General features: G+C 38.8%; 1 protein-coding gene across 1 annotated transcript; it reads right to left on the reverse strand.

The window, feature by feature from the left end:
• Positions 1–11,041: 11,041 nt before the first annotated feature.
• On the reverse strand, positions 11,042–22,739 carry LOC104937280 (aminopeptidase Ey). Its single transcript, XM_010753485.3, has 23 exons — positions 22,483–22,739; positions 20,970–21,067; positions 19,314–19,430; positions 18,955–19,141; positions 18,723–18,865; positions 18,429–18,565; positions 17,743–17,869; positions 17,185–17,339; positions 16,995–17,108; positions 16,751–16,894; positions 16,515–16,580; positions 16,321–16,386; positions 15,291–15,463; positions 15,006–15,085; positions 14,742–14,878; positions 14,569–14,624; positions 13,816–13,963; positions 13,565–13,656; positions 13,138–13,248; positions 12,887–13,054; positions 11,959–12,099; positions 11,511–11,592; positions 11,042–11,407 (listed from the first exon to the last, which is right to left on the reverse strand). Exons 1-23 carry the CDS (start codon positions 22,623–22,625, stop codon positions 11,246–11,248), a joined length of 2,847 nt encoding a protein of 948 aa, XP_010751787.3. The 5' UTR covers positions 22,626–22,739; the 3' UTR covers positions 11,042–11,245.
• Between the last annotated feature and the right edge of the window lie 717 nt (positions 22,740–23,456).

Genomic DNA, 23,456 nt, shown 5'->3' on the forward strand with positions numbered 1-23,456 from the left:
GAATTACACCATCATCATCAAGGTTGATAAAGAACAGCAGACGACATTTAAGTTACAAGTACATGGTCATAGTTCTAGACTGCTGGTCCGCAAAAAAGACCCCAAAGAGCAAAGCCAATTATAAAATCAAAACATTTTATAAAGCAAAGCAAGAATGTGATAATGAAGCTGACCTTACAGCAACATGTGAAATTCATGTTTCTGTAAGGGCAGCCTCACATGTGGACACATGTAGCAGCACAAAACAGAAGACACATGTTGCAACATGAAGAGCACATGTGGAAATCTCTACACAGGGGAAAATTACAAGAGTTTCATACATTATACCAAAGCCATGTTTCCAATGTATAAGATATGTTAATATATGTATGTATGATGCATGTGAAATTCAGAGGGTTTTCTGTATTATTTTATGTTTTATTTTATGTACCTTTTATTGATTCAGTCTTGATCTACATTTTCCCAGTTACTATGGTCTGTCTGTTTGGTTCCCTGACATGATCAAACACCTTCAGTACGAGGAGTACCAGGACAAGGCCAAGGTAAGGTGAACCATTGCATGTCTTAGTACCACAGATCATTTTCACCTGCTCAGCTCATAAATGCATCCATGGTTTAAAATGACATTGTTTGGTTAAACTCATTCATGTTGTTTCGTCTCTGTCTAGGTGTTCCACAGGGAACGAGTGGAGAACTTCCATTTTAACTTTTCTTTAGAGAACCAGATCCATAAAGAAGGAGAATACATCAATGACAAGTAAGTCTGAGAGTGTGTCACCTTCTGAACACAAAGCAAACAATCAGATTTACTTGCAGGTTTTCAGGTTTGAGGCATCTTTGATGCTCCTTAGATTGACTCAAAACATGAGAAATAAAACAGCTGATCTGTTGTTTTTATTGACTGAATTCAGATCATGTAGTCAACATAGAAACAGGGAAACTTGTATTCTTTTCATACAAAAAAATCTGTGAAAACATTTCAGCATGACTGCTCATTTTGTATGTGGCCAGTGAGGTCCTGTTCTAGATTGTAGCAGTAATAAATATCTTATAATCTTATATCTTACCAGATAATAATTAGATGCTAAATGTTATTTATTATGTTTATTGTGACTCTAGTAAACTATAGCACTTTCTCTTGTGCCTTTTTTTTTTGGTTGAGTTAATATACCTCGTAACTTACTGTGTGGTAGAACATGCTCAGCTTCCAATAGTTATGCAAACAGCATCGACATCATAAGCTATTAATAATCAGTCAGCAGTGTGAGGCAGCACTACTTTCTATAAATGTTGGTATTCAAATCAAATCAAATTTTATTTGTATAGCCCAAAGTCACAAAGTACATTTTCCTCAGAGGGCTTTACAATCTGTACAGGGAGTGACACCCTGTGTCCTTAGACCCTCGGTTCCAGTGAGGAAAAACTTGCCACAAAAAACATTTAACAGGGAAAAAAGGTGGAAGAAACCTCAGGAAGAGCCACAGAGGAGGGATCCCTCTCCCAGGACGGACAGACGTGCAATGGATGTCACGTGTACAGAACAAATCAACACAAATTGAACAAATTGATAGTATTAGGACTATCACTCATTTCATTTGCAGTTATGTTGTTATCATGGACTGTGTTTTGCATGCACATATTGTATGTGATGCCCTGGAACCCATAAAACATTAGCCATATGTCTACGGGTAATAACTTTGTTGCATATGCTAATGGTGAGAACGAAGACGCATTAATTTACACTGTGAAGACAGCAAACCTGAAAAGGTTTATGAAGGCTTCACACTTTTAATTTATCACAGTTTTTGAATATTATAAAAAACATATTTTTATTTTATATACATGTGTATGCCAGAGGTTTACTATCCATGTGGGTGAAGCTGGTAAAGATAACACCCCTAATTTTGTTACGGCATCCCCAAATCCCGTAAGTTCCTCTTAGCACAACGTTAAAACTCCTCTGGGCATTAAAGTGTCACGGCACTGGAAGTCTTCTACGCAGGATCAGCAGAGTCACTCTGCAGGATCCACTGTTTAGGATGAAGGCTGAAGATGGTACATCACAATGCCAGCTTAGGTGCTGTGAGGCATGCAGGTCTAAAAGCGCAATGCTGCGCTCAGAGTTCAGTAACCTGTCTGTGATTTTTCAGTGTGTAGTCAGTGAGATGACAGAACGCTGTGATGTAACCTGAAAATGATTCATGATGAATGAAAAAGACTACAAAGTTTTTCATTGTTGGGCCTTTCTTTCACCTTTCTCTCCATTAACCGTGCCCGTCGAAGCTGGATTTCAAAATGTTGATCTGGGAGGAAACTTAAGAACTTGGGGTTGCTATTAGATAACACAACAAAATGATGGGAGTGTATCTTCAAATATGCTTCACCTCTGTACATTTTCAGTGCAGATATACAATATGTTACATACTGTATATTGTTTAACTTCTATAATTTAGCAGAATTAAAACAGACAGAATGGACAGTTATGTATAACATTACCATATCGATTATCATTATCAGTGGTGGCCATCTTGGATTTCCCACAGTTGAGCCATTCTGTCCATTCTGATTCTGTGCTGCCACGACAGTAGAAGTGAGAGTCCATGTTTTCTTTGTCTGTTGGTTTGTGTGTGTGTGTCCCATCCCATCCCCATAGGTTCATCGGTATAGAGATGAAGTCAGTGAAGTTTGAGGACTCACTGTTTGAAGACTGTCACTTTAAGGACATCAAGTCCACCAACACAGTGTTTGAGAACTGCACCATTCGTTCCACCGTCTTCTATAACACAGGTAGGTTGATGGAATTACGACTCCAGCACAGGAGATAAGAGTCAATGCAGTTTAAAGGTAAAATATTTGATTTGTTAAATCAAACGCTTTACTGACAGGAACAAATGGTAGCCTATTGATGCCTTTGCACCACACTTGAACAAAAAAAAACTTTGGCTCCATCTTCACCTTGTTTGTCTGTAAATGGGTTTCCATGTGAGCTATCATTCTTAAGCACTGTGATTGTGCTTTAGAGAGGTAGCATTGTTCCTGACATGTTCAACCACTATATAACAGAAAGGTTGAACGAATATTTGCAATGCTCCCATGACACTCAATATAAAAGGTAAAGATATAAAGGTATAATAAAATGCTGTGCATGTTGATTTTTCCTCCTCCAGAATGACAATTTGTCTTTGTAGCTCATTAATTTAACAGAAAGATGCTTTAATTGTAATTTGACTTGATTGCTAGTCTTTCCATCAGATTAAGCATGATACCCAAGTCCGTCAAGTCTGTCACAGTCAGAATTTAAGTCAAAGTATTCCATCAAGATTGACCAACAGGCTCACTCCAATCGTCCATGCTCCGTTTTTAATATGCTAAATTGTTAGTCTTGTATCAGGACTAACAATTTATAACACAAATTGAGGCAGACTAGACAATTTAACTTCGGATTAAATTCATGTTCACTTCCAGCATAATCCAAATACAGATCTGAATACAGATACAGATACTAGTTTTGCATTTCTGAGTCTTAGCTCATTTGCCATGAAAAACTTCCTTTAAGAGGCAGAAACCTCGAGCAGAACCTGGTTCATGGTGAACGGACATTGGCAGTGAACTGTTGAGTTAAAGAGGGAGAGGAGCAGAGAGGGAAAAAGATACTGCGGCAGTAATAATAATGGTATCAACTATAATTTTTTCCAGAAAAAAATAGAAAAGAGATGGTTCAGGACTCACCTGAGCCAGCCCTAACTATAAAAGGAAAGTCTTAAGTCTACTCTTAAAAGTGTTGACTGTGTCTGCCTCCTGAACCCAGAATGGTAGTTTGTTCCACAGAAGAGGAGCCTGATAGCTGAAAGCTCTGGCTCCCAATCTACTTTTGGAAAGATTTAACAGGTAGCCAGTGCAAGGAAGCCAAAATATGGTATATATATAGATATAATAGATATTATTAGATATATATATAATATATATAATTATCATAAATATATATATATATATATAGAGAAATATAATATATATATAATATTTTTTATGGTGAAGGTGGAGGCCAGGGTGATCAGCACCAGATCATTCATGACAGCTTAAAACGATCAGAGGTAGGGCATGTTGACCACTACTCAGATACTCACTGGTTTGATCCCCCACAAAACTGATGAGCAGTTGGCTACTTGCATGAATGCCAATGCCATCAGTGAATGAGATATGTAGTGCAAAAGCTCTCTGAGTTGTCTGAAGACACAGTCCAATTACCATTTACCATTTACCATCCCAGTCATGATCTGAACATGAGAGAGACAAAAATATCAAACAAAATATAATAATTAAAAAAATAACAAAGTAGCAACAACATAGAAGACCAAGACGGTCCAGGGCAGTTAATCTCAACAGTTTAATCTCTTCAAGAAGTTCGACCATGTTCCATCTTCTCTCTGTTTTCTGCAGACCTGTGGGAAGAGAAGTTCATTGACTGTAAGATGGAGAACACCACTTTTGAGCACAACAAACATGGCTGCCACTTGGACACCGTTGAAGAGAACGATGTTCTTATTTACCTGGTCAGCTTCCTGGGCAGTCTGGCTGTGTTGCCAGGCAACATCATCTCAGCTCTCTTCATGCAGAAGATTGGAAGGGTCAAGATCATAGGTGATTTTTGGAAGTCTGTTAAAACATTTTTTCATATGGGTTCTGCTTGGAAATATCTGACCTGTGCTTTTCCAGTTTCTGTATGACTAAGGTCAGCACACTGAGCCGTGATGTTGCACTAAATATCAGCATGCTGTGATTAACTTCAGTGTTTGCCTGAACGAATCACAGCCATGCTGATCCATATTGCAACATCCTGACCTTGAGAATGATATTACTTTTATGCAGAAGTTCTTCAAGAGCTATTTATTATTAACAGTAATAGGTGACAACAGATTATGGTTTGCTTATTTAATCATTTGTCTCTGCCAACACAAATAGTTCTGCAGCTGCACAGTGGCTAATTAACATATCAAGATTTGCTGAGCCGACGATCTTAATGTAACAGTCGTTAGAACACTGGAGAAAGCGGAGCGATACATGGAATTAAAAGTCTCAGTGCTGTTGACCTCTATATCAGCACTCATGGAACAACTCTCGTCCAATCAAAAACACTTGGATGAAATGAACTGTTGTATAATTATAAGTAATCAACTGGATGAGTTTCACGGTGATCTGAAAATTGTCAGACCTGGACTTAAAGAGGACTCAGATGCAGGGTAGTGATAGTTCAGGCAGACTTTATTCAAATACTCCCACCTCTCAGACAGATTGACAAACAATCAGGCTATGAAAAATTAATTTGAATTTTACAAAAAGGAAAAACAAAATGGATGATAAGACTATAACTAAACAAAACCCACTCCGAAAGGGAGGCAAGAATCACTAATCAAAGGTAAAATAAATCAACAGAAATCAAAGGCTATGAGCTATAAACTCAAAGCGCTCCAAAAGGGAGGAAACTAAACTCAGGTCTAGACTAAAGACTAAAATAACAAAACAACGAAAAATCACTCCAAATGGAGGCTAACAAGGGCTATGGAAAGAAACAGAACTGCAATGCTAAACTATGAAATGTACAAACAAAAAATCCCTCTCAAAGAGGCGTTTAAACGTTCTTTTCCCCAGATGAGTTTTTTCTAAGACTGAGACAAATCTACACTTCAGCAGCACTTACACACACAATCTATCTGTATTCTGAAGGTTAGCACAGAGGGCTTTGTTCATCTATCATTCAGAGCCTGATTCATACATTATACAACATTTAAAGGTGCAGTGTGTAAGATTTGGGGCCTTTATTTTCAGAATGACGTAAAATGGAATATAATATTCATATCTATGCATTTCATGCATGTATGATCACCTGAAAATTAGAACATTTTTACTTTTGTTACTTAAAAATGATCCTTTTATATCTACAGTTTGAAACACAGTGTTTCTACAGTGGTCCAGAACAGACAAACTTAATACTGACTGTAGACAGGGCCTCTCCAGTGTGGTTTCTCCTTTACACTAGGAGGGTGAGGGTGAGGGTGATGTGAGGAGATTGCAATGCAGCAATTACACCACTAAATGCAACAAAATTCTACCCACTGGACCTTTAACTGATAAAAACATGATTAAAAATGACTTTTTATGACAATAGTAATGGTAGTACTTTTTTTCCTGGTGGAAATGCATCACTATAAATCTGTATTACTGTATCTAGAGGGGTGCTGTCAGTCAAACATTGGAGGCTGGCTGACTGTCATAGTGTTCAGTCATGGCTTGTTGTTGCTTGAGCTGTTTTTTTTGCACCAGTGTATAAAAATGAACAAGATAATATAATGAGAACTTCCAGGTTTCTATGAAGACATTCTGTGATGTCCTCAGGTGGATCCATGCTCATTTCAGCAGGCTGCACCTTCTTCTTGTTTCTGAGCTTCAGCCAGTCAGCGATCATTGCCCTACAGTGTCTGTTCTGTGGTGTCAGTGCAGCTGCGTGGAATGGCATCGAAGTGGTGACAGTGGAACTGTATCCTGCCTCTAAAAGGTACCACATTGTTACAGCAGTAAAACAACTGCACGAGCCGACAGAAATGTCACATTTAAAGCTCTTCAGAATCTAAATACTGCTTTCTTTTAAAGCTTGTGTCATGTAACGTCATGTTGTCTCTCAGGGCCACAGCATTCGGCGTGCTGAACGCTCTGTGCAAGCTGGCGGCGGTGCTCGGCAGCTCCATCTTCGCCGGCTTCGTGGGCATCACCAAAGCCATCCCTATCCTGCTCTCCTTCGTCGCGCTGGTGTGTGGTGGCCTGGTGGCTCTCAAACTACCTGACACGCGGGAGAAAATCCTACAGTGAGGTCATGTGATATCCAGAGTGGGGGTGGGGCAGGGGGCAGGGGGACGGGGGGACATATTTGTTCAATGTTGGAAGCTGTTTAAATTGAGTTTGACTTTACTCTGCGTTTGAAAGGAAGCAAGAATGGAAATAACACACAGCTATTAAATGTTAAACACCAAGCTCTCTTCTTCATCTTCATGTTGTTACATGTTTTCACTAGTGATGACAGACAGATGTTTCAGTGAGGCTGATGCTGAGAAATCATGATCCTTTAAATGGTGCGATGAGTCTCCTGACACACCGGATTTACTAACCACACAATAAGGACGTGAGTGAGGCATCATGTCAATCTAACTGGTTTTCATTTGCTCGGCTTCTTGTCTTTCTACAGTGTACAGGTAGTTTCATGCATGATGGAGATTAATGTCAGAAGCTAGCCAAATGTTTTCTGTGACTGGACCTTTTATCGGCTTTTCAGCAATCTGAGCAAAGAAACCGTCTGTGTGTTGAAATCGTGAAAGAAACTTTGTACTTTGCGCCACTGTCCAATTTTCAGTCGTCGACAACTGTCTGCTTGTCTTGTGCCGTCACAGACGTTTTCTAGTTCCGGCTTGATCTTCACATATCAGGATACTGTACTGATACTGTATCTGTGGTCTGTATACAAATTCAACCTAGTATTGTCACCTCAGATTTTATTAAAGGATATGTTAAGTTGTCAGGAGATATAAACTACAAATATACTGCAGATATTTTAGATATCTTAGCTTCAAGCCTCTGGGTGACATCTAATAACAGGAGATTCAATGTCAATCCACAGGGCACATTTGAGTTGAGCTCCTTATATCCGTCTATAGTTACAAATGTTGACATTTGATTTATGTATATGTTTTGTCCATATAGTGTTGTTCACTTGCCGTTAGCGATTTTAAGACATTCAGCATTTGCTGGGTGGTTAGTTACCCTAAATTGCTAAATGTTAGCACTGATTCCCATGAGACGTTACTCGTCATTTATGTTATCCGAAGATCTGCTGAGTCATTCTGACATGCTCAGTGTTGTGTTCCACCTGCCTGATAGAAAAGAGGCGATCTAACCAGTGTTAGCTGTCATTTAATGGCTCCGGCTGTGGTCTGTGGGACAAACAGTCAGACTGTCAAAAATCACAGCATTATTAACATAATTAATGTAGGGAGTGCTCTGATCACAGACGGGACTAAGCAGCAGTTAACTGCCAGCCTCTCAGCTAGCTGACTGATGCTATGAACTATTTTTAGTGCCCATCTACATATGCCTCCCACTGAACAATAATAGAATCAACAAAACATACCCAGGTGAAAATAAATGTACATTGATTTAAAAGGGGGAGAAAGAAAGCAACATGAACACATTCAACAGACCAAATGGTGTCTAACTGTCATCTGTTACAGAAGATATGCCCATCCAGAACATAACCCAGTGAAGATGTGCTGAATATTTGAGACCTTCAAGTGATTTTGTGCAAAAATGATTGATTGATTTATTTTGGAAAATGTCTTGGTTCTTTTTTGCAAACCTCAGAATGAAGTTAAGACTATGCTCAACTCATCACACTGTAGACAGGCTAGAATACTACCATGGGATGAAGTGAAAGAACAACTTGTTTGTCTGTTGAAGTACAGTTCATCTCTCGTGCATGAGTATCAGCTCTCCTATGGAGGGTGCTCTTATTCACATGACAGCTAGATAACATTTGGTCTGCTGGGTGTGGCATGTTGCTTTTTCTTTCTCTCCCTTTAAATCTCATTTTTCCACTCTCACTTGAGTGACGGCATTATTTCACCATCTAGTGGAAGAAACTAAGAATCACAGTTGGTTTGGTTTTCCCATTGCAGTAGAAATCCTGCAGAGTCAGAGGTGATGCATAGATGTAAATAATAATATGTTGGATTCATGTTAATGTGTTTTTTTCTTTTTTGGGAAAAACTGATTAAACAATCATTTTGCAGAGCTCTTCAGTTCCATGAGAAATTTAAGTCATTTCTAAATTGATACCTTTTAGGTTTTTGACTGTGCTGTCCTTCAAACACAGATATCTTTATTGTCCATTAATGTTCATTTCCATCTGCTTATATTTGATAGTTTATGAGCTCGCTTTTAATTCCTCTTTTCTTTCACTGATCACAGAGGCTTTGCCCTTTAGCTTCACCAACACTCTGAAATCAAACTGCACTGAAGCAGCTCCAGCACTGCTTTATTAGTTTATTTTTAATGCACAGTTCGATGTGGAATATGCATTTATTACAGAAGACTTTGTGATGGGACTGGTTGTGTAAATGACTGCATGTTTGTCTGATGTTTCTGCTCTGTTTCGGTTCGTCTTTGATGTAATGTGTACGTTTCCAATGATCAGTCTGTATTGTCTTTTATTACCACAAAAATAAAGAGCCAGCAACACTTATTTGTTATATGATAGATCTGATATTGTGTCACAGTGAGAAGTGACTGCTTGCATGCGTTCTTCCAAAAGAGACATTTAGTTTGAGCTCCGACCAGATGACAGAGATCTGAACTCTTCGTCTTCTGTTGTTTGCTTTGCTTTAATCGAACTTTAGCTGTGATCCCAAAGCTGAAAATGTTAACACTGTCTCAGCAATAAACTGCTGCTTTATCTGACACGATCATCACTACTTTGTTTTATAAGACACATGTTAGTTAATTTTTTCAGTGAAGAGAGGACAACAAATGATGTGGGTTTACTGTGCAGGTACATAGAAATAATAATAATAAAAAAAACTAAAGTAACAGTTTAGATGAGCTTTAACTGTGTATAGTTATTGAGTCTCTCTTCAAAGCATACATGAATTGGGAATGTGAGATATTTTTGGTACCAGTAGATTCAGTACATGCAAAATAAAATTTTATACTTTTTCATGTCAAAACAGACAGAAATTCAAAATAAGTCCCTTTAATGAGGTTAAAAAAATTAATGGTATAAATATGAGAAATAAGCCCAAAAAGTCACTGCTTGACGTTTTCTTATATAATATTCATTTAAAAATCTCTTGTTTAATTCAAAGTGTGAAGGACTTAGCTGACTGGCATTGAAAAGCATTTGCACCATGTGAGGACACATTCTGTCCTCTAGCGCTGTATCATCCCAAACAGAGCTCAACAATTAGCTGCTGTTTCAGTCCTGACCTTTTCTGCACTGGCCCTGGCTGATGAACACAGTGTGTCTTTTTATTCATTCAGTCTTTGTTTATTTGGACCTGTGTGTGACGTTGCTGTAAAAAGCAGAGATAAAAAAGCCATAATGTGTTCTTTGTTTGAATATTTTGTCTTTTAAATCACTGTCTTTCTTTTTGTTGGTGGTGGGGGAGAATTTTTTCTGTGCAAATGTTTTATTGTTTTGATTTCTGTGTGTATTTGTGGCTGTGACAAAACTGACTAATAAAATTAGTTTATCAATGCACATTGTTTCTGATGAAATACATCATACATCATACATCATAGATAGATAGATAGATAGATAGACAGTCTCTGCTTCAGAGACATCTCAGGCTGTCTGTGGAGGTTTGACCGATCTGAGTGTCTGATTGGAGGCCGGAGCACGACGTGGGGCTCCGTTTTCCCAAAAGTTGAATTTGGCTCAACTTCTCTCCTGGAAGCGTTTTTTTGCGGCAACGCCTACGTTACGGGCTGTTGGCGTGGAAACACACAACCCCCACTGAAATGAATTGAAAAAGCCGCCTGTCCCTGTCTGAACGCACACTAATTTTAATGTTTGCATCCAACTCTTTTGAGTATGTGTGAATTATCCTCATTAGGGTCGTGGTGGGGCTGAAGCCTGTAACTAAAATGTTCTCCTAACCTGACCTTCCCCGCCCATCTCTCCACCTGCATCCTTCATTGGTCCCACAGTATGTACACTGCTCCATCTCCACCCACACTCCTTGGATTCTCTTAACCTGCCTCTGGTCAGATTTGTGATTCCTGTGATTTGTTTGCCTGCACAACTTGCTCTCCTGGTTTTGACCCTTGCCTTCCTTTTTGTCTGCTAAAGTAAACTGAAATTGATTTTGTCATTGATTAGTCTCTGGAAGAACGTCAATGACAGTTCATAAAGTGCCCGGTCTTTTTGTGTTCTAAATCTGAAACATTCAAAAAGTGGAAATTACTGAGAAGAAACATGCAGAGAGGTGGTTTCAAACAGAGAATGAGGATTTTATAGAGATGTATTAAAAATGTTGCAACAACTCAAGACATATACGCCATGTTCAGGTGAAAGGACATTAAGGAGTCAGTTCTGCATTTGGTCTTTTAGTAAACACTCAGTTTGTTTATTATAACAAAGGCAGTCTGAGCATGCACTAACAAAATGGTTACCAAATGAAAACCTCACACACTGCAGCGCAGAGTGTTATTGCGTGTGTTTGGCCTGACTGTTGAACCAGTCCAGAATCTGCTGCTTGTTCTCTTGCAGCCAGTTGATGTTAGCCTTGGTCTTCTCCAAGGCCTGCTCCACAGCCAGCGTGGCAGTGCCAAACCCTGCTGTTTTATGCTCATCCACAAACCTCTCCAACTGACGGAGGAAACACGAGACAACAGTTGAGACAACAGTTTGACGTTTAGAATGTAGCTAGGAATTTTAAATTCTAAGAATTATAATTATAATGAGTACATACCTGTTCTAGTTCAGCAGGTGTCGAGAACCTCTGTGTGACGCCACTGATCAGAGAGGCAAAGTTGAAAGAGCCCACACCGTATCTGAAAAAAACACCAGCTCAAGTCAAACACTAATTGCTCCAGTTCTGTCACGCTGCCTTCACACAGTGAACTCTAACCTTAAGCGCCTATAAAACTGTCAGACAGTAAGACAAAGGATCAACACTTGATGTAGCAGAAGTCTATGCATTCTTCCTCTTTGTCAGATCCTGGTGCCTACATTACCAACAATGCAACTTGACCACTGACCACTGAAGTTCAGTTAGAGGTTTGGGTGTTATGTTAGTAGTGTAGCCTCTAGCAAAGACACTTGAGGCAGTTTAGTAGATATCATACAGCCCTCTGTGAGGCCAAAAATCCATTAGCTAAGCAGATTCACATAATACTCATACACACTGTAATACTCACTGTGTGAACATGTACTCCCACTGTTCCCTGACAAAGTCCCATGCCAGGTTCTGTCCCACTCTGTTACTGGCAACATATGTGATGACGGAGGTGGCATCCTGCTTACGGATCAGAGTTGAGTTCAAGGTGTAAGACAGATACCTGCAAGGACGGAGACAAAGGCAATGTCATGTATGAAATAGTGCAGCCTTTGCTGAAAATGATGAAATGAAATATTTTTTGGACTATTTAACTATCTAAACAATTTCAGAAAAACTATACAATAAGTAATTTGTTTATTTTGTGGTTTTATGTTTAATAAATTCCAATCAGTTTGTCCTCATTAAAGTGAGCAATGATCAGCTGCTCTCTGCAGACTCTTGGCTACCTTTCTGTTTTTATATGGCTTTCACATTCTGTTATCCACACAAGCTTGCCACCTATTAATTAGCAAAAACTTGTGAGCTTGACTTGTTTGCTAACTGCACAGTTCACACAGTTTATTCAAAATGCTTGTACCATCAGCTCTGGTCCTGTAAACCATTCTTTGTTCTTTTGTAAAAAGGATTTTAAAAAAAGTGAAGTGCTAATAAGTTTAATCTATTTTCATTTCCAGTCTTTAGCTCTCCATCCACTCAGCCTGTCCCCTCTCACCTGCGGTCTCCTTTAGGCCCCCCTTTATTCTATATTTGAATGCTGACATCTGACTACATATTTTAACAGCACTGTATTGATTTTCATGTACATGTACACAATATGACACAGTAAACGTGTCACCACTCTCTAGCTTTTTTATGACTACATTACTGTTCAAACTGAGGTGTTTATAATCTAATATAAAGTGTGAGAGCAAATATTGTTGTTATTATTATGATAATTATTATTTTAGGCTTGTATCTTGCTTGTGGGAACGAGGACACATCTTTGTGAAAGATGGAGGGAAGCGCACCTTTCCAGCAGCAATGTCTTGTTGGTGCAGGCCAGTGCAGACATAAGTTTGCTGGCCTCACTGGCTAACGTAGCGCTCTTGAACTGTGACCAGCCAAAGTTCCACTCCGCCTCATCACCTGCTGCTATGGCACTGCAGTACACTGCTGAACGCAGGTTGGGATCGATCCTGACAAGAGAGTTGAAGATGCACTGACTCACTGATTAACTTTAAAACAAAGACAAAACAAATGATGTACAATATAAACCAACATATTGTCATGAGGGCTCTGCATCCATTGTTTGAACCATGTGTTGGTCAGTTTCTGGCATTCTGTTAATCCAGTCCTGCAGGCCATACGGATGGCATTCACCTGGTTATACCTGCAAGAACATGAAGAAAATAACATGGCTGCAGCCATTTTATTAAATCAACAGAAAAACATCTTGTGAGGTATGACCAGTGACCAAGTGTTTGTCAATGTGTCCACTACTGTCTGATGGAGAGGATGAAGAAAGCAGTCCATGTTAATGTCCAGTGGATTAACAATTTGAAGACCTTTTCCTTCTTACATATTATTGTTTCAGACTGAATGAAACAATTCAATGCGTGGATGATATGTGGTCCATGTCCTTGCTACTCTGTGTCCTATGTATGTGTTCTGCATATTAGAGTGTGTACACAGTTGAGTAGACTCACTGGTCGGTGTGTTTGTCAGGAACATTGGCCCAGTCTGATGTCACGTTCTTAAAGTACAGGAAGAGGGGAGTTACCAGCGTCTTCATGTAGTCCTAGAAGTATTACAGAGAGATGCAGGTCATCACTGTTTGCCTCTTAATGGCTACCAGGAGGCATAAAGATGAACATAAGTGTATTTGATGGATCCAAGAGGTGCCTGAGGTATTAAAACACTTTGTCTTTGACACACACACACAGGTAATGTAGTGTACCTGCATGGGCTGATAGACTTCAGTACGGTCCAGCATGAGGTAGTAATAGTTGAGATTATCCAGAGCTGACTGCCAGGGCATGTATTCTGTCTCCATAGACAGATAGGAGGTTGTCCTCAGAGCCAGGGTAGTGGTGACTTCCTGAGCCCTGCACAGAGAAGCTGATTAGATTATTTAATGTAAAGTTGCCTCCATCCTAATACAGCAAAGTTGGGGGCTAGCCTGGTTGAGTGAGTGAGAGAGTGAAGAGCGAGTTAAAGAAGCTTTCCCTGAGTCATCAGACTCTGCCTCCAGCCTTCCTTATGACAACAATAACAAATTATTGTTATTACTGTATGACAACAACAAACATAAAATTGTGTTGTTTGAGGCACTTGCTTAAATGATCTGTTGTTTTTTCTTGAGAGGACACTCTCAACAAAAGATATTTTATAACCTAAAGGACAAGATTGACATGAAATATACTCATTTGTGAGCGGACTGTCAACTCTTTTGATTTACTGACTCAGTGACTTTCCATCCAGCACCCTTATGCACAGATTTCACTTTAGCCCCATTATTAGTTATGCTCCGAGAATAGCATGATTGTAAATATGTTACTTCTTATTTAATTGCTGATTAATATTTAAAAACATTTGATAGCATTTATTTTGCAGGACAGGAACACTTTTGTTAGGCCGTTACTACTTCATATAGTTTGATTTAGTTTTAACTCACAGATACTAATGAGACCAAGCATGCAAGCTGACATACCTGGCCAAATTGAAAGCATCATCCACAAGCTGGGCTCTGTTTATCAAGGGTATAATCTGCACAGCACATACAAATACAAAGTATCATCACACAATCTACAAATACTGAAAGAAGTAACAAAAGAGAGAATGCAAAGAAAGTAACAACTCATTTTAACCACCATGACGACGTACCTTGTGCTCAGATTTCAGCTGAATCAACAATCTTTCCCAGTTTCCAAGGTCATAGTTTACCCGGTAATATCCGGTGACATTGATGTTAGCCAGAACCCAATCAGCACTGTCATGCACCCTCATGTCCAAGTTTTCAGCTGACAGAGAAACAGACAGGAAAAAAGGAGACCTAAAATACTAGACTAGTACTCATCATGATTTATTAATGTTACAGTTTATTATATTTTCATAACCATTACATATTATTAGCATATTATTACACACCTTCCAATTCCATCAGCCACCAGATACCACTCTGAACCACACCCGACTTCATCCACCTAACAGGAATCAGCCACTCATAGCTAGTGGAGAAATACGTGAGCTTTTATTCATGATTTAGGCAAGGAAGCAAAGAGGAAATACTAAATATTACATACAAACTAAATATTGCCACATATTTAAAAGCAGCTGTTTTACAACATATGTGCCTGTAAAGTGAGTAAAGTAAGTCATGATGGAGGATTAATATGATCTTTACAGATTTATGCAGTTGATTCAGTTGCGTACTTGTAAGGTGATTCCACTGTGACATTAGACTGTGGATCCAGCAGAAAGTGCTTCTGGGAAACTTCTCCTCTGGCAGTATCTATGGTAACCACAGGGAAGCCCATCTGGAGCACCCAGTGGTTCATGATTACATAGACTGGACGAGGAAGTGAAACATTATTGGCTTTCACCGCCTGTTGACAAAGGTGACAGAAAGCATCTGTTTAAAGTCAAACATGTCAAGTGTAGTGTTTAGGACATTATACATTACTTATACATCAATAATAATAATAATAATAATAATAATAATAATAATAATAATAATAATAATAATAATAATAATAATAATAAATAATATAGAGCAGGAGTCTTCAACTAGGGGTCCACGACCCGTAGGGGGTCCGCAAAGGTCCTGCAGGGGGTCTGCCTATTTTTGTCTTAATAATTTAACAATCTTCACCAAAATACTGATGAATGTGAGGGTGCAGATAATTGAGAAACTACAAACAGCATAGGTATATCTACTCCAACTGGATGAATCAGTGGACATGTCCAAAGACACACACCTATAAGTATAAGTAACCAATAATAATTATGTGTGAACTTTTTAACATATTACATTGACATTGACATTTATAATTAAGTTTTATAAAAGTATAGGCCAGGTTTAAAATGTGAAACAAATGAATTAGATGTGGGGGTCCCTGTTCTGTTTGTCTCTCGTCCACACAGTGGAACAGTTATAGCTGTGCAAACAATTAATATGGGTTGGCAGTTGTACTCCTTTTGAAAAGATGAATTTATGACTTTGGAGTTCAATAAACTTTCAATATACAAAACATCAGTCCAGAAAATTCAACAAATACAGTCTGTATATGATTAAATGAATACTAAATGGGTGGTGGATACTTGTATTTACATAAACGCACAAAGTCAGTTATCTTTAAATCCAGTTGTGCTGTTGAAGATGATTTTATTATTAAAGATCTCTGAGAGTGTGGGACTTTGGTTCTGTATCGTGGAAATAGAAATAAGAAATCTTCCATCTTACCATTTGTAGATGATCCCACAAGTCATTCCCTACTGTGTTACTGTAGGCAAAGTAATTAAGGTAGCTCTGGAGAGAAAAACACAATCAATCAACATAATGTCAGAACCACTCTTTCCCTGCGTCTCAGTTAGATGCACACAGAAATATATGTACACATTATGTAACCCTGCCAACAACCATAGAAACAAACATACGCTTAGTCCCTGGACAAAGACAGGCTCTGAGAGGAAATCAGACAGCATCCTCAACACTGCTGCACCCTGAGGAGCCACAGACACACAGACAGAGGCAAGTCATCAATCTATAAATCAATCACATAAGTAAGTATCTTATTGATTACTTGTCCAGTTGCTGACATTTCTGGTTTTCAGTGCCTGTGCTGTGACATGTTGACATGTTTATGCTGTCTTGTGTGATGATGTCTTTGTACCTTGCTGTATGAGATGACATCAAACTGCTCAGTGATCTGGTCTGGAAGGATGATGCTGTCTTCTTTAGAAGACAGAGGATGAGAGGAGGTCAAAGCATCGACTGCAAACACGCGGTGGACGTCATCAAGCACTATCAAATCTTTCTGAAGCAAACAGACAGACAGAAGTGTATCAAGGTTTCATAATGTGCACACTGAATGAAAGTTAAATGTAAATATGTAGTGATAAGAGTTGTGTCCTCACCACGTTCCATGCAGGCTCAGCGCAGTCTGCTCCCAGGTAAGACACGTATGAAGCAAAGCCCTCATTCAGCCAGACCTCGTTCCACCAGCGCAGAGTCACCAGGTTTCCAAACCACTGCAGCAGAGGCGACATCGGTCAATTTTTTGCCTAATCAATGAGTAAATCAGTCAATAGATACAATACAATTCACCATGTGTGCTAATTCATGAGCAATGATGCTGGCAGTGGTCTCTTTATTTCTGTTGGAGGAGGTCACAGGGTCATAGAGAAGGTGGGTTTCTCTGTACGTCACCAAACCCCAATTCTCCATCGCACCGAAATAGAAGTCTGGCAGAGCAATTTGATCTGTGAGATAGAGAACAGGTTTAATTCAAGAAAAAGGAAGTGAACTCAAAGTAATGACAAATATAAACCCAAACACCCCAAATCTCAAGCCACCATGACAATTAAATAAATGCTCAGTGTGTCCAGTGATTGCTACAATAGGATTTTATTTCAAGAACAATCAAGACCAAAACTGCAGGGTGCAGGATTGTACTTGTTGGCCAAATTGTCTGAAATAACATTTGGCTGCTTGGTTTTGGTTTAGGTAGTCTTGACAACAACAGCAGTTATGTCCAATCACAAACAACAAACAACTGAAATGTTGTTGTGTTTGGACCCTCAGGGCCACAGTATGCACTGGATCTGTGTGTGTAACATGTGCAGGTGTAAGAATAATAACACATAACCTTTCCCAGTAGCTCACCTGACTTGCTCAGAGGATAAGTGGTGTTATAGTACAACTGAAAGAAGTCCAGTATGGGTCCAGTCACATTGAGGGCGTAGTTTCCTTGTCTCTGGTCAATGGCCGTCCTACGAGCAAAGATACGGATCTGAACACACAACAAGTGCACACAGCTTTAATTAATTTTTAATTACTTTACAAACTAGGATTTGCATGACAATAATTAATGGATTTACAGCTTGTACTTTGAATGATTTGAATAATTTTACATTTACATTTAGTCATTTAGCTGACATAGTACTAGAGGGGTAGATTTATCATGTCCAGTTGTTGGTAGTGTGGGAGAGGAGGTCCTCTCTGGAGAGCTGGAGGTCTTCAAGAGCAAGAAGGTAGAGAGGGACACCCCTGCTCTGGAAGGAACTGGTAAGACGTTCCACCAACGGGGAACAACAGACAAGAAATGTTTGGATTGCTCTAAATGTACGGGTGGCAGAGCCAGGCGTCGTTCATTTGAGGAGGTAACATATGTCTGTATGAGGACATTCAAGTAGGTGGATGCAGTACCAATGAATTACAATGAATGATAAAATGATTACAGTAGCAGTTGAACCTGTGATAGAGATACAGAGACACAGACAGCAAATCATCAACTAAATAATTGTGGTCAGTTTACATTAAAGTGATGAAATATTAGTAATGTTATTTACCAGAGTGTCTCCTTGTGTAGCCTTGATGTGTCCATAGTCAGAGACAATGATGGCCAGTAAATAGGTGGACATTTTTTTGGTGGGCTCAAACGTGGTCTGTGTCACAGCTACTCCATTAATAGTGATGTTAACAATATCTGAAACAAACACAGCAAAACAAACTCTGAACAATGTAAATTAGGTGTTCCACTAGGTGTTTTTGCAGGCGCTAAATGGAGGGGTCATCAGCTATATGTGCTCCACCTGGACGGATTAATGCCAATAAAAGTCTATTTTGATGTAGACTGCACTCACGATTTTCCATGCCATTGGACAGGGCTACAGTTCCAGGGGGGTGGATGAGAGTTATGTAGAAAACAGCTTTCATAGCTGGCTCATCGAAACAAGGGAACGTCTTTCTGGCATGAGTTGGATGCATCTGAGAGGTGGCAACAATCCTGAGAATGAACACAATGAACAGCTACTATAATGAACATGTGGAGGTTTGAAATCCACTCTCCAAAACAAATACTTTACAAATACTAACTTTTTCACTCCATCTTCTTCATATTCACTCCTGTAAAAGCCTGCTAAGTCATCAGCTAGTTCTCCAGTGAACTCTGTGTAAAGCTGATACTTCTGTCCTTGAGTTAATTTACTGGTAAGCTCAATGACCAGATACTGGGTTTTAGGCTGCAGCCAGATGGACTTAATAGTGGGAGCAGATCCACCACCTAGACAAGAAATGAACTGAATGAGGAAAAGTGACGTAGGAATATTATGTGAAGACACACATACGTTACATATTCTGAGGCGTAGTCAGCCTAAACAGGCAGATAACTACAGATACTACTGGAAGAGCCTCACGCTGCACATGCTCCACCATTGTGTGTGTGTGTGTTGTACCTGAAGCACTGAGCCTAGCGTTGCGTGTGTTATCCAGTTTAGTGTAGTTGAGTTTGTTGGAGTGGATCAGGATCAGATCACTTTCCTTCACACACTCAAACTCCACAGTGGACCGGCCTGATGAATTCATGGAAATAACAGAGACATCATCACCATTCCAGACAATACATCTCTCTCACAGTTCACAAATATTAGATGGAATACATGTTGTTATGAAAACTATGATTGATAATGAATATTTGACATTTCTCTATTAAAGTATTTTGTGAAAAAAATCAAAGAGATTTCAATATTAAAATGATAAATGGTTTTCTTAATATGGAGTAATATAATAACACACTGCATTAGAGCCAACAATTGCTACCTCTACCTCTGGCTGAAATACACAGTGAGAAACTACACTTGTATTTACCTTCACTGTCGTGTATTCACCGTCTATGTTAATTTAACTTAATAGTTATAATCTCATGTGCAAACTCTAAAATACGGAAGTCTAGCATGGTGTCATTCAAAAAAGTCAGTATATCCAGTTCAGTAGAAACAGTTTGGCTGTAGTGGAATTTAAAATGAACAGTCACAGAGAAAGTCAGAAGTGGCTAAACGTTGTCTTTTTTAACACTAGTCAAAATGTGTTTGGGGAATAATTTGTATGGACGTACACTCATTGTGTGATTTAAATGAAAAAAAATAATAAAATAAAATAAATTAATAAAAATGTAGGAGTTGAGCCAATGACCACTAACCCACAGAGAACACAGTATCTAACTGACAATACTCCAAAAATGTCAACCCTCAGAAAGTCCACAAGGGTGCAGCATGGCACCATGATAAGATGATACAATACAATACAATATGATATGATATGATATTATATGATAATAACTTTGGCTGCCTGTTTTGATCAGACTCATCATTACTTTTCGTCATCACATTTGATAATGGAAGTTAGAAAACTTGTCCTTTGTCCTGCATTAAAACTAAAACAGGATGTTTTCTCGTCTCATACTGTCTCTTGATCTTTTTTTGCTGCTTACATCTCAAATGTCTCTTTGTCTCTTCTTCTCTCTTCATCTCTCTTGTCCCATGTGGTCCCCAATGTTGCTCTTTTTTAGACACACCAGCAGCCAGCTGTGTCACGGGGTTGCCAGATATTTGCATTCTAGGACAACTGCACTTATCTCGATCCACTGGTAGAATGTCTTGTGAATATAAGACTGGCTGGCTGACTGACTAACTGACAGTGTGGGTGTGGGTACACATACTCTGTGCTGCTGGGTTTGCATTTGTAGCTACAGGTCTGTTATTTGACTGTTTTTGTACATGTAAATGGTCTGTGGATATACAGCCCAGTGAGATTATTAAGATATGTTGTTAATGCTAACAAAACTTCTATTGCTTTAAATTTGTTGAATTAACGAGATTTGTCATTGCATACAGACAGAAAGTTTTTGTGGATTGGAGTCTGTCCAAATTTAGTGGTCCTGGCAATCTGCACTGTGCCTTTGCTCAGAACACCAACCACTAACTTCTGGATGACTGCTTCTTTCTAACATTCATTAAAGAAGAGTTAAACTATAGTTTCTCCATCAGCAGCAACCCTTAACTCAACCATATCAGCAACAAGGCATGCCATTAATAAGAAGTCCTGTTCATCACCTGTAAAAATGTAGAGGCCAGTGTTTGGATCAGGGCTGAGACGAGGCCACAGGCTGATGTTGTAGTAGTCAGGGACCAAATCAGTGGACAGACGATAGCTGAGGGACAAAGGGACAAAGTATTTACTTTGTTCATTCAAGGTTTAACATCCTCTCCATAAAGAAGCAAGATGAGAAACAGTTCATGTTGTAATGTAATCCAATGTTATGATTCTCACAAGTGTACATCATGTTAGACAGCATAGACAACATGTGACATATCTTAGAAATCATCTGACTTACAAACATCTTCATAATGTTTATGATTCACAATAGTTCAAAAATCAACAAAAAGTGTTCTTATAGTAACATAACAATTAAGACACCATAAAGTATATTGATATATTGCTAAGCCCCAGCATGTCTTTATTCACATTAATAAAATCAGCACCTAAATTTTCCATCTGTCCTTCAACCTCAAAAATCATTTTCTTCCAAAACAACCCACATAAGTGTTTTATGATCTAAAGTAAGACTGTGGTTGTGCACGTTATATCTTTATCATATCACATGACTTCAGGGTGGACATGTTGTTTTGGTGTGCAGTCTCTAACTCTGCACATGAAATTCCAGTTCCTTATAAAAGTTTTCCATGTATGAGAGAAGACAATTCTTTTCAAAGTCTTTATTTTGTGAAATCTAATTATAATTGACTTCAGAATCAGAATCAGATTTATTGCCAAGTAGGTTTGCACTTACAAGGAATTTGACTTGGTGCAGAATAAACATTAAGTAAAAAATATAGGAAGATAAAAAAAAACCAAGTATTAAAATATAAGTATATGACAGATATCTTCTAAAACCAAAGAGTTGTTGTGCAGAGATGCGCAAGTATATGAGTGGTAATAAGAGTGAGACAGTATATTCACAGAATATTAAAAATGTGCAGGTATACAACAGGATGAACTGGTCCCAAATAAATAAAGGCTGCGTGTTAATGTAACGCTTATGGCTTTTTTTTTATTCAACAAGTTTTATTGAAATAGTTTACATTCTCTTACATGCTTCCTGCATATTATTTTTTTACCTTCAGTTTATTTATTTATCTTTTCAAATAAAATCAACAAATTTTTACACTTCATCCCACATTAGGCGGTGTAATTTAATAAGATGATCTATCCTACGACAAAGACTGTTGCATAAATATGTCATAAACATGAGCTCTCTGAAAAGTTTCAACAAACTGAACTTGACATTACACTGCATTTGTTTTAAACTGGTGGATCTTCTTTTTGTTTATCTCACTCACTTTATTGTAATTATGGTAAAAATAACTTATAGCTGAGGTTCAGTCATTTCATCTTTGTTCTTTAAAAAGTTACTCTCTGTTGTTAAAATAAACTAGAGTGAGGGCTCAAGACTTACTGGTCCACTCACATTGTACTGTATGTCACATTGACATACATAGTGACAGCACTATGACTTTCAGCATGGTGTATCCTGTGTCATCCTTCAAGGACTGAGAAGTGTCTTACCTGTCCCAAGGAGCTATGACCTTATCACCATCACCTCCTCCTGTCAGGGCAATAGTCCACAACGTGACAATGGTTGCCACGGAGACCAAAGCTAAGACCACGAACAGGATGCACAGCTTGCTGACTCGGCAGCTTTTCCCCATGGCACAGATAAATCCAAAGTGAATCCCTGAGAGAGAGAAGCCCCGTGCTGTTAAACTTCTTCTTGACCTTTTGGTAGCAGTTGCATAACTGCTATTATGCAAACTCTATAAAAGAAAAAATCTGAGGACATCCGGTTTGCAGAGCTGGATATATTATGAATGATATATTAGGACGGAACAGCTCTTGTGGGAATGGTGGAACTGGAAATATGGTATCTGGCATCTTCTCAGAAGTGATAAGGCTGATCAATTATTCACTATGTTTTAGTGGATGTTCACACAGAGGTCATAAAACACTGTGTGTCGGCTCATAACTCACATGTGTATGGTGTAAACACTTTATTGGCTTTCTCTCATTGGGTTCATAGGTCAAACCTTTGCTTCTTTTTAACTAGTTGTTAGCAATTCCAGAAAATAACAGCACATACTGTTATATACTGCTTTTAAGTCTTCAAAGTCCCTCACCCCACCCATGGTACCTCAGGACCAACAATCGTAGTATGACCGGGTAAGATGGCTAAGTCATTTTTCAGCTGGCCGCAAACCAATATTAGACTCCGCAACTCTGATCACACTTGCAGTGGGCAAGAAGTGGCTCATAGTTCTATGAGCATAGATATATTTATTAGTGATCGCGACAAAAGGCCAGCAGAACCCAGACCAAATGGTAAAATTGACTGTCCTTATATATCGCCTTTGTAGTCCTCCAACCACTCAAAGTGCTTTTACACTACATATCTCATTCACCCATTCACACACTGATGGCACTGGCTGCCATGCAAGGTGCCAACTATTCATCAGTTTTAGGAGTTAACCAGTCATAGGTTTCAC

This window comes from Larimichthys crocea, chromosome XXI, assembly GCF_000972845.2.
Source record: "Larimichthys crocea isolate SSNF chromosome XXI, L_crocea_2.0, whole genome shotgun sequence".
NCBI classification, from domain to species: domain Eukaryota; kingdom Metazoa; phylum Chordata; class Actinopteri; family Sciaenidae; genus Larimichthys; species Larimichthys crocea.